General features: G+C 44.6%; 1 protein-coding gene across 1 annotated transcript; it reads left to right on the top strand.

Moving 5' to 3' along the window:
- The first annotated feature begins 2,794 nt into the window (after positions 1-2,794).
- On the top strand, positions 2,795-11,837 carry LOC146201974 (uncharacterized). The gene is made up of 2 exons (XM_084599873.1): positions 2,795-2,809; positions 11,097-11,837. The coding sequence occupies exons 1-2, from the start codon at positions 2,795-2,797 to the stop codon at positions 11,835-11,837; spliced, it is 756 nt and encodes a 251-aa protein (XP_084455999.1).
- The last annotated feature ends 459 nt before the right edge of the window (positions 11,838-12,296 follow it).

The raw sequence follows: 12,296 nt of genomic DNA, 5'->3' as shown, positions 1-12,296 counted from the left end.
AGACAGACAGACAGACAGACAGACAGACAGACAGACAGACAGACAGACAGACAGACAGACAGACAGACAGACAGACAGACAGACAGACAGACAGACAGACAGACAGACAGACAGACAGACAGACAGACAGACAGACAGACAGACAGACAGACAGACAGACAGACAGACAGACAGACAGACAGACAGACAGACAGACAGACAGACAGACAGACAGACAGACAGACAGACAGACAGACAGACAGACAGACAGACAGACAGACAGACAGACAGACAGACAGACAGACAGACAGACAGACAGACAGACAGACAGACAGACAGACAGACAGACAGACAGACAGACAGACAGACAGACAGACAGACAGACAGACAGACAGACAGACAGACAGACAGACAGACAGACAGACAGACAGACAGACAGACAGACAGACAGACAGACAGACAGACAGACAGACAGACAGACAGACAGACAGACAGACAGACAGACAGACAGACAGACAGACAGACAGACAGACAGACAGACAGACAGACAGACAGACAGACAGACAGACAGACAGACAGACAGACAGACAGACAGACAGACAGACAGACAGACAGACAGACAGACAGACAGACAGACAGACAGACAGACAGACAGACAGACAGACAGACAGACAGACAGACAGACAGACAGACAGACAGACAGACAGACAGACAGACAGACAGACAGACAGACAGACAGACAGACAGACAGACAGACAGACAGACAGACAGACAGACAGACAGACAGACAGACAGACAGACAGACAGACAGACAGACAGACAGACAGACAGACAGACAGACAGACAGACAGACAGACAGACAGACAGACAAAAATAAAAGCGAATTGATTATCACTGCTAAGGGACTGTCTAATCGTCAAGCTCCATCACGTACGTCATATCCGCCTTGTTCTAAAGGCCGTATGCACAGACCGCACGGGAGCATCTCTCGTATACAGTTCTTAAAAATTGTGTGGGGGGAGGGGTCAGTTTAGCTGCATATTTAAGGTTATGATGCGGCAGCGTTAATAGCTCCCGTTTTCTGGCTCCTCTTGAGATCCTAGTTTATGTGCACTCATTTTCCTGCTAGCTTAATTAGTACTCATTTTATTGCGCTTCTATAATTCAATACACGCACAGTAGTGCAGAGACATACGGCACCCCATTGGGTGAAAGCGCTCTCGCGACGTAGATATAAAGAGCCTCTATAACGAAGCCATACGAATGTGCCTGCGTGACCTAAGGGCATGAGCCTAACTGGGGATTCAAGGCTCCTGGAATGCTGCACTCCGGTTTCACCCTATAATCTCGAAGGCCAGATGGCAATGCCTGGCATTTCAATTACGTAATGCAGTTTCGTGACGTCACGCAACTCGACGACCAGTCAGTGCGGGGCCTGGTCACTGGCAATCATCACCTGCAATAGGCTTACCCGTGATTTTTCGCTTTTCGCTTCCCATGCCCCCGGCTTTTAAGGATATGGCGTTACAATACAAATTTGTAAACGGGTAAAAAAGACGCTATATGTCACCTTTTTCAGCCGCTCAGGTGTGCCCTGGAGCAAGCTACTGGCTTAAAGCGTTGCTGCTTCAGGGTCAAAAGTAGACAATGGCCGATTTGATCGTGCTAAGAATACTCGATCATTGACTATTCCGGAAGGCTTTGAAGAGGGAAGCGAACAAAAAAAAAAAAAAAAGAGGGAGACGGTTAGGCGAGACCATATAACATGCCGCACCTGGTTTTGGCATGCTATGTATGGTCTCACCGCCACTCTGTAGTAGGCCACGTGGGCAGGGTCACACCTCCTCGTCGTTCTTCAAGCCGATGATAACGAAACTTCATTATTGTAAAAAGCTACCCTGTCGAAGGAAGGAATACCATCATCAAAACTGCCGGCGAAATAAACTTTGAAAAGGCACAGTTGCGCTTGTCGTAACATTCTAATATATATATATATATATATATATATATATATATATATATATATATATATATATATATATATATATATATACGGCCCGGCATTGACTCATAACCTCCGGTAATAATCGACACGGACATATCAAAGCTAAAATTGGGCGCCGGCGACATCACTTGAGCCACGATGACGCAGGAGAGTACACTAGCAATCGGGCGGCGAGACCTTCGAGCTCAGGTCGTTGCGCAATGCGCCCAGCTTGCAGTACCCACGTTCCAAGTCAACGAAAGCGAACGCAGACGTCTGTGGAGATGACTTACAACACATATGTAAGCAAAAACTGGAGCAGCTGTTTCCGAAAAGGGAGGCTTCTAATACCCTGTTTTTCTCATTTTTCACAGATGTTTCTCGTTTGGTCCGAAACCACTCTCAGCCATTAGCTTGCGCCGAGTGCGAAGGAAGAAAGCGACGAGCACGCGCCATCCTCGAGTTTTCGCGCTCCGCCCTGGAAGTGGCGGTGCATCACAACTGTCCGGCTCAGTTTGCCTCTGCTATATTATGCATTCGAGGTGACACCGTAACAAAAAAAAAAAAAAAAGGCGCAAAAAAAAAAAAAACATGCGCAAAGCGCGGGGCGGCGTAGCATCAGGAAGAGCGGCGCGTTGAACAAGCGCGGCACATGCGTGAGGAATGAAGGAAGTGTGCACGTTTGACTGAATCCCTTCAATACCTCGCTTGGAGGCACGCCGGGTAAGGGAGACGTCACGTTGATGGGGAGCGCCTCAGATTTCCACGAGACACTGCGGCGGGCCAGAGGCCTTCACGAGAGGCCCGCGCGCAACAGCTGTGGGCGCGAAGATGAGGCCTCTGTGGGTAAGTGACGACCGAGTTTGTTCTGCATGTCGCATACCGCACTACTTTGACTAACTAACCTTGTTTTCAGGTGGCCGGTCTGAACCGGCATGCTGTTGATGTCGCGCTTGAGTAATGCCAAATTTCAGCTGCAGTTTGTTAGAATATATGCAACTGTGCAGGCCAGAAACGCAGCCGTGGATGTGCCCTAAGGAACTGAACATGAAATATTCAGACCATTGCACTTGCTGGACGTAGCAACGCTACCCGAACTAAACATTTCACTCGTGTGCGCAACAAAGCTTTCTTCTTCTTCTGTGTTAGGTTTCTGGCACTTTTCTTCTTTTAATTTTTCGATTCATGGGATAAAAATAAATGCAGAGACGGTGGAGGAAAGTGGCCGTCGTCTAGAGCTCACTATTATTTCGCGTTCTTGGGGAAAACGAAACTTGCCAATAATAATTATTTTCCGCCATGCATACGTTCACATTCGGTCTACTCTCGCTATGTCATAGAGCTCTTGTACGCACAGAAATAGTAGGAAATTGCGTTTTTACATAAAGTTTTGCGATGCTGTTAGGTATGCCATGCCTAAGCACAGATTGTACATTACCGCCACTTCTTACGCAACGAAGGGCAGTTGATGACAGCGATAGTTAAAATTTTGTGTTCTCTTTAATAGTTTTGTAATTTATGAAACTAGTGAAAGTTTGCGACAAGATTGGTAGTGAAAGTGCTGACAAAAAAAAAAAAATCTGATGGCTTCAGAAACATCACTCAGACGTGCAGTCATTTTTTTTTCATCTGTGTTTTTTTGTTATTGCATCCAGATGCGAACTTTCGTATACTGACTGCAAACCTCCTTTTCCTTCGAGCATTGCGGTACTTACAGGCTATTACCTAAATTCTATGAATGGTCATTTTGTTTTACCTGCACAACAATGAGCACTCCTTGCACTACCCTTAAAATACCCTTATCAGGCTACCGACTTCTGTCTGCGTATAAGCATAAGGTATGTACGATCGAACTCATGAATGACTTTGTGTTAAAGGTACGAATTGTGCGTGTGAAATAGCGGTACTTATCCACGCTCAGATACGGGGGTGTTTGATCCGCCACAGCAAAACTACCGGCACGCATAGGACCGACAGCACAAGGATGGAGTATTCATTTGTGTGCTCTTCCTTTGTCGTCTGTAAATTTTAGCTGTGCTAGAAACTATTGGAAAGCTTTAACCTCCCCCCCCCCCCCCCCGTAAAATAAAAATCAACAATACCAAAAAAACCTTAAATTTTTCATTCAATTTCGCTTAACGTACAGACTGAAGAGCATGGCGTTATCAGATGTACTTGGACAATGTGGAATATTAAAACGAAAAACTGCGTTCGTGCAGAGATGCAGCCATTAAGGCGGCGGATCTTGCGCACTCAAAATAGTGCTCATGCCCCACATTCGGTGAACCATGGCGGCAAGGGCAACTACAGAGGCCACGTTTGTCACGACAGCGCCGACAGACACCCTCACCCATTCTTGCGGTGGCGGCTTGCAATACCAGCATTGACGTCGTCCCTGCTGACACAAAATGGGGCGCGAAAGTAAGCGTAGCTGTACATTTTTAAGATATTCTTCAGGTGCTCTATAATTATGTTTCTACAGACACTTCTTCAGCTAGAAGTGTTTTGTTTTCATTTTATTAAACCCTGACGCATAATCTATCCCCTGAGCAATAACGCAAGTTACTTTTCATTCATAGGTGAGCGTAGTCGCACTTATTCCCATGAGCTCGACAATCACGTCGTATTTTGATGAATCAGAACTGACGTTCCTGTGCAGTTCCAATATGTCAGTTTCTCCAAAGTGTTGCTTCATGGCACGCTGTGATGCAGTGCAAATACTGTGTGCCATTTGCATCCTTCTTAGCGGCGGTAGTTTTTCAGAGAAAATAAGAGAAATGTTGCGTTCCTTGATGCCGCCTAATTCGAAATGTTTTGACGATGCACTCACCTTGAATTGTGCTGTAGAAGACGAAGACTGGAGGCATGTGTACGGTCTACCTAATACAGGCGACGTGCAGGTGCCTCAGTTTTCTGCTTCACTATGCTAAAGGATATGCAATGTGTCTTCTAATTTAAGAATCATGGTGATTTAACAAAAGCGTGGAGTTCAAGCAGACCGCACTTAGATCGCGAAGTGTACGCTGGTTTTAACGGGGCTGGCGTATAAGTTCATGTCATACAAAAAAACCCATCAGGCTGTGTCGCAAAGCACGAAGAAACGTTTTTTTCTTTTTTTTTTTTCTACTATATGCGTTACCACGTGAGGTGGACACTGACCGGCAGCTCTGAGTGAGCAATGTGCCCATGAATTGCAAATGTGGTGTCTTTAGTCACTGAGTTTTAACTTTTTTCAGCATTTTGGATCTTGCAGTATGACAGTAAAATAAGAAAGTTTGGCCATGACATCCGGCTCGATGAACGACCTCAATGTTACTGTCGTTGATTTCAGTTTGCAGCGGGCGCGAAACTTCATGCAATATGGAAACAAGGTATTCATCTTAGACCATAAGAATTCCCTTGATTTGCCGGTTACTACTTCTGCTGTACTGTTTAATGTCAATCACTTTCACTTATATTTTGATCTCCTCTGGTTATTTCTTAATGCAACGCTCCTCTTCCTTTATTTCTTTTTCAATTTTTTACACTCATAAGTCTCTTTTTCATTTCAACTATATCGGCCTTAAGTTCCTAAATATTACAATGCATTTCATAGCTTTCTGCACTGGCTCGAGTTCGCCTGCAATTTCCCTCGTGAGGGCCTCTTCGCTTTCTTACTGGCTTCAATGAGTGCGGACATACCAGCGAGAGCTTCAAGAACTTTTATAGTCGAACGTGCCTTGTGCCACATCACGTCAACCACGTACGAAGCAGTACAAGAGTCTAGCTATATCTAGATATATCTAAATAAAATAAGGCTGCTACGTGTGTGAACAACGCGTTTATGAAGGGTGTCTCAGACTATGTATTGTCAATAATCATCTGACTATTGCGAGGACCAAATAAACCGGTATAGCAGGTGCGCCGAGCGCAATTGTCAAAGTTTTCTTTATTTCATCAAATCAATGTAATCGCATGAGGCCCACGACGCTCACTTAAGCAAGGCTTAAACCGTTGGAGGTGCATGAAAGGAGGTATGGTTGAGTCACCGAACTTCAACGAAAATCTAAATGCAGAGATTATCAGAGAGCAACGTTGAGTACGGATGCCTTTTTTTTCTGACACTGTCGCTTCAGGCTTGTTTGCGTATCTTTTGTGCTTGACAACTTCGTTATGCATACCGAACTTACTGCTTCATGTCTTTAGCATAATGCTTTGCATCTGATCGCAAACAAAGGAAGAATTATTTGATGACTTTCCTTTATACCTTGCCACTAAATCTTAGCTAGCATAAATGAGTTCACTATACCGGTTTAATGGTACTTGGCTAAAGAGTACTGCTAAAGGAACGGATCAATTTGTGGGTTATGGGAGAGCATTTTCCCTGCCCCTGCAGGCTGATGACAATGACAAATGTGAAGATGGCGACACAATCTAGTATAAATATTTGCGTAATAAGCTCACGGTAGGAATAATATGGATGTAATTGAAATCTAACACTGTATACCTTTATTTTGTGCGCCTTTAGATTTTCAAAACCTTATATTGCATCTCATGTAGTACCCCTCTTCAGATGAAATTCGCTCAAATTTTATGGTTGCTGAATACGCTATAGCTTATCAGAACGGTGGAATTAATTGAATAGGAAATAGGAATTGAATAGGAATAGGCGCTTGCAACCACGCCAAACGCTTCCGGCAAGCTGCGTAATATAAGGTATGTAACCATATACCATGTTTATGAATAGAGGAGAAAATACAGGCTTATGGGACACTTTAAATAATGCTTGCAGTACCCTTCACACTCGCCTCTAGTATGATAGCTGCTTGCTTCTCCGTACGGGGACTGCGGCAAAAGTATTGTTGATTCTGGATTCGTAGCCACTTGATGGAATATGAAGAACAAAACCGCTTGAACAGTCCAGTGCACACGCTCAGTGCAGAGGATAGCTTCACAGTACAACTAGCCCCTACGTTGCTGAAAGAAGCCTGCAAACTCAGTCTGCATCTGGGTGACAGTGGTTTCACTATCGGAAGGAGGCGAGCTGGGCATGTGGTCGCATGACAAAAGTGCACTGGCGCTCGAGCCGCCATCGCACGCTCACTGATGAACGTCACGCATGTTTGTTTGTTTGTTTTTCGTTCAAATATTGAAGACGCGCTCTCAGTGTCCTCACTGCGAAGTTCTTTTTGGCCAGCAGCAGCGTCGCGCCGCTGGAATCGAGGCTCGAGACGATTAACGATGCTCTCTGCGTTGCCGGTGCGCTTAGCCCTACGTTTGTCACGGCGCGGCTGGTGTAGCTTTCTTGTTCTATCAGTATACAGTTTAGTTCATTTGTTCCGGGGGACACGTCTTCTCCTAAAATGAATGTATAGCGTTAGGAAAAACAGGTGATTGGGCAGACTCCGTCGCTTGTATTATATGTTAGATAGAGCTCCCATGCTTAGTATTTAAGTAGGGTGTAGTGTTAAAGATGATGATGTTCATCTCATGTGCATGTTTCCGCCCACGAGATGGATAAGGTATCTTACTTCGCTTTTCGTAATCCTTATGCACTTACGGAGCTGCAAAAATAATCTAGAGAAACCACAGGTGTCACCGGTGAAGGTTTCAAAGGTTTCAATATTTTTCGCGAGAGCACAGACACTGAGAGTGAGTACTTAGGGACTCAGTTTTGCTCTCGAAAAGTTTATAAAATTATTTGAGCAATCATAAAATTTAGGCTTTTCGGAACAGATTGATTTTAGAGAGTGATGTCCTGGGCCACATTGTTAGCATCTTGAGGTAACAGTGCAAAACGTGGACGGGAGCACAGGACTAGAAGACGACACAACGAGCGTTTTGCGCTGTTACCTCAAGATGCCTAACCAGCAAGCTCAAGCTGCTATTCGGGCTTGCTAACATGTTTGAGGTACGGATGAATTAAAGGGGAAGACCGGCAACTCTGGTGACACATCTTCCACAGTTTTACGGCATTTAGATGCCTTCTGTTTCCTGGCGACAAAATTCCTCTTCACTGACTCATTGACAGGTGCTCCACCAAAGTAAAATTGGCAAAGGTTTTGCGTGAAGGCAAGATTTTTCTCACGACGACTGATATGGCACAGTGATCCAAATGGGAAAAGTGGTCGGAATACCGAATATCAGTTGGATAAGTGAAGTGCTCCAAGTCTCACTATAAGATACGGAATGAAGAGAAGCCTTGCCGACTGAAATAGAGAAACAGCAAATTGTTCTTCTGGTGTTAACTGATTTAGCACTGAGCCAAAGGGTGGCTAGCGTGGTCAAGGGACGAAATGTAGGGGGGAAACTGAATTTGTGTATTCTGGTGTTGCACACAGATAAAATGAGCACATGGGTGCAGGTGACCAGACCGATCACTAGGTTGAGAGATGCCTTTTCAAAAAACATCGAAAAATTTGAGGCAAATATAAAGTAATGTGTCCATAAAAGCAGAGGTAACTATTAGAAGGAGATATCAAGAAGACACAGATTGCGACTGAGGTGACTCTAACCAAAAGCGCCGCGGTGAGTTGCTACCTCCTGATGAGGGGCGGCATGAGGTGGCTTCACGATGACACGTTACCGAGATTATTAAGTTCAAGTTAAAGTGCCGAATCTTTTATTGTAGAAGGAAATCGTAACTGAGCTCCACAAAATGCGACATAATCATTTCTCTTCTTCGCAGGCGCTGATTTATGCCTACCACACGCATTAAGCCCCAAAGCACCAAATAGGATGCCAGATGCTTGCGACTTTGCCTTTGTGTTTTTAAGTTGCTATATTCATTCAATATATTTACATCATTTTCCCACAGAAAGGAAGTTCCTCAAAAATCTTTTAAAGATGTCGTTTGTAGGACTGAGGAAGAAGACAAATGAAGCCGCCCACATTATTGGTATTCTGAATATGCTGGTCCCACTGCAACCAATGAACTTGTGAAAGCAACTGTATTCAGCGATCGTCCAGTCACGTGTTCAATACCGTTTACTGGAAGTGCGACATCTATGAAACACATAAAAAGCATTTCTCTGTTAAAAAAGGGAAGAGTTTGGTTTATATTTAAGTTACATCTACATAATTTACTGTCGGCGTGTTCTAATCGACACGAAATGCTAAGCTTCTGCTCTATGTAACGAGTGATCCTCAAAATTTTTACATAAATACATAGCATCATTTGCAAATATTTAATGAATTAAATAATACAAAGGCGCCTCTTCTCCGTAGCGCTTCCAGGGACATATAGGTAAAATAAAATTAGTTCTGGTTTAACTCAGGTTAACCTAGTTGAATTGCGATAGCAACGGCGGAAGCTACTTTTGCCTGCTCCATTATTTCTCTATCAAACCCTATCAGTGTAAGGTGCTACATTAGTGGGGACATTTAAGCTCATCCTTGAAAAGTATGACGCGAGAGCGTAAGTTACCAGTCTCCTCCTCCTCCTCCTCCTCCTCCTCCTCCTCCTCCTCCTCCTCCTCCTCCTCCTCCTCCTCCTCCTCCTCCTCGGCTGCTCAAGGTCAAGCTGGACCTTCGCCGGAGATACGCGACGGTTCGAAACCTGGCGCAGTATTGCTATCGCAATAAAAACGCCCAAAACGAGGAATAACTTGCTGTAGAACGCAGATAATTCAATTTCTAGTTGCAAATATTTTAAGCATTCACGGCGATTAATTTATGTAATGAATTAATCTTCCTCAGTAGTCACTTTCTTTCGCGAAAAAGATCAGAATTGTGTTTCATGACATTTCTGCACATTTTCTCCTCATCGTATTGTCTTTGCATGTATCTTGAGTTTGAAACTTAATGCATGTTTAATTAAATAGTCGTATTTATGTGCTGCTGCTAAAAGCCATTACCTGTACTTTCGCTATGTAGCTTCAGCTTGATGCTTCTGCATGCCTGCTGACTTGGGCTCACGTTTTACCTATCGCACCGTGCACCTGATGGGAAAACTGAAATCTCACCTTTCACGTCGCTTTAGTAAAATATGTCGAAAATTTTAGTAAAGGACGTAAATAACACGAAACTAAAGCTCGCTGTAGGCTCATGTTAACAGCAAGTGCGAGGTGTACAAACTGATGAGGTTACGATGGAGAGGTTCTGCACTAGAGGCATGCACTTCAAATGGGCATGGCTTATGTAGTAAGGCGTAATTGTTTACGTAAACGATTTCTTGTTGTTACACGAAGGAGTAAGATAAAGTTCGCCTTTTCGTGTGACATCAAGCTATGTTTTTTTTTCTTCTTCAAACAGTGAACGCTCATGTATCATCGACCAATTTATAATATAGTGAGCAAAAGTTACAGCGCTGATGAACCTTGCGTAATGTTTTGAAAATCGAAGCTCACTCATCAAACTAACGGCATACCAGGAAATGCAGATCACAAAACAAGTCATGAACACTTTGGACATGCACACTTTAGGCGCGGTCGGTCGACAGGACGAGGTCTTGTAGGCACTCAGACAGTACTTAAATTCGTGGCTCACGGAGAAAATTCCCAAGCAACAAAGTAAGAATAACTAAACTAGTGCTTCGTTTCAATCTAGTTTGGAAACAATTAAGTGCATGCAAATTGAGGGCAAGCATAATTTTCAACAATGGTGTGTTTACGGACACAATTCTTTTGTGTATAGTAAGTGTCCACCATAACAACCATTTTATCTACAGATATTTCTCGGTATACTTGCACGTTTCGACTATCTACTGACGAAAATTTACCTGAATGGTATTCTATGGCAACATTAACTGCTCGGTGCGCGTGCAAAAAAGAAATTTTAAACCGAAATTTTGCTCGGTAGCTTAAACTATTCCGCCAATATTTTCCTAACTGAATCTTAAAAAAAAAATTCCATATTCACCTCGCAAATAAAAGCGATGTCAAATAAAGTAAGAATTCAGTGCTTGTAATAAGTGTTTCCGCTTTCATATTTTGGATGGTTTAGTGCTCATTATTTTGATCATCATCGAACGAAGCCAGTCATAATTCTTGTTTGTGTCCTGAATTTCAAGAGTGTGAGCTATGCTCTTATTTAACAAAATATTGACTAATTTGGTTTAGGAAAAGTACGGCCGAAGGTATGAGGGGGAAAAGACGAGTGATAAAGCTTGAGTTTACATCTCACAGCCAACTGATAGATACGCATCGACTTGCAGGGTGTCGTAGTGACCTGGAGTTTGCTGGCACTCTGTCCAGGCAGTGAGTCACGCTCAGCTGCGGCGCACCTGTGGGATCGCATCCGGCAGATGGCCTTCTCGGGAAGACAACAGTACGGCAGGCCGAGGCCTGCAACGAGCATGTTCGCGCTGGAACCTAACTTCGGCGGGCCCTTCTTGTACGCGCCCCAGGGCGGTCCTCCCAGGATGCCCTTCCAAAAACTGTACGTCTACAACCGACCCATGGGCTTCCGTCATTGGCGCCGCGAGAACCGGCCCTCCATGCAAGGTCGAAAGCTCAGCAAGGTGAAGGTAGTCAAAAAGTTTATCAGGGACCAGCCGGTCGAGAACAATGGTGTGGTGTGGCTTCTGGCGCCTCCGCAAGCGATCCGACCACTGCCTCCGCCAATGCCACCGCCTCGGCCAATATTTCCACGGCCCGGGGCGCAGGGCTGGAGGCTGGCGGCGGGATTCCCGCCAAGCAACAGGCTTCAGCCAGCTCGCACGACGCACATTCCGAAAAGCAAAACCCGTCCGCGCCCCGTGGTGTACTTGACAGGGGCGCACACCTCGGACCCTCGCACTCATACGGCGGCTGGTACCTCCATGAAAGACGTCACTATCATTCACAACAGCCGGAAGTACACCATCAGCGCGAGCAGCAAAGCGCGCCTCAAGGGGCACCCGGGTCTCGTCGTCCACGTGAGAGGCATGGGAGTCCACAAAAGGCAGCTGCCATGAGCGGCCTAGTACAGTCGTGCTGTGCACGTGATGACAAGAACATTATTTCTTATTTCTCGCCCCCCCCCCCCCCCCCTTCCTTTTTCATTTTCATCAACATCTCTCTTTATACTCGTGCTATGTACCGTGTGGTTTACGTACGAAAGAGTCTCTATCTTCTTTGAGATCGTCACGGACCGCTAACATGATATGAAACCTTAGTGGTTTTTTTTTTGTGCTCTAGTGTAAACACAAAAGTAATTCTACTTGAAGAAAAAGTCGAACATTTCATACGACCTCTTCATCTGTTCGCGCGTGGTTTGCCAGCATTAAAGCATTTTTTTTTTTTTTACCAAATCGAGCTATTTATAGCGGATTCAGAAAGTCAGCTCCCAAAGCTTACATTGCTCATAGCCACCGAAGTGCGGGTATAGCTTAATAGCGCCAAAAAAAGAAAAAAAAAAAGAGAGAGATATAAAA

The sequence above is a fragment of the Amblyomma maculatum genome, chromosome 1, assembly GCF_055883805.1.
Source record: "Amblyomma maculatum isolate TAMU_Amacu chromosome 1, ASM5588380v1, whole genome shotgun sequence".
NCBI classification, from domain to species: domain Eukaryota; kingdom Metazoa; phylum Arthropoda; class Arachnida; order Ixodida; family Ixodidae; genus Amblyomma; species Amblyomma maculatum.
Note: the sequence above shows the minus strand (reverse complement) of the source record. Positions and strands in the feature narration are given on the sequence as shown.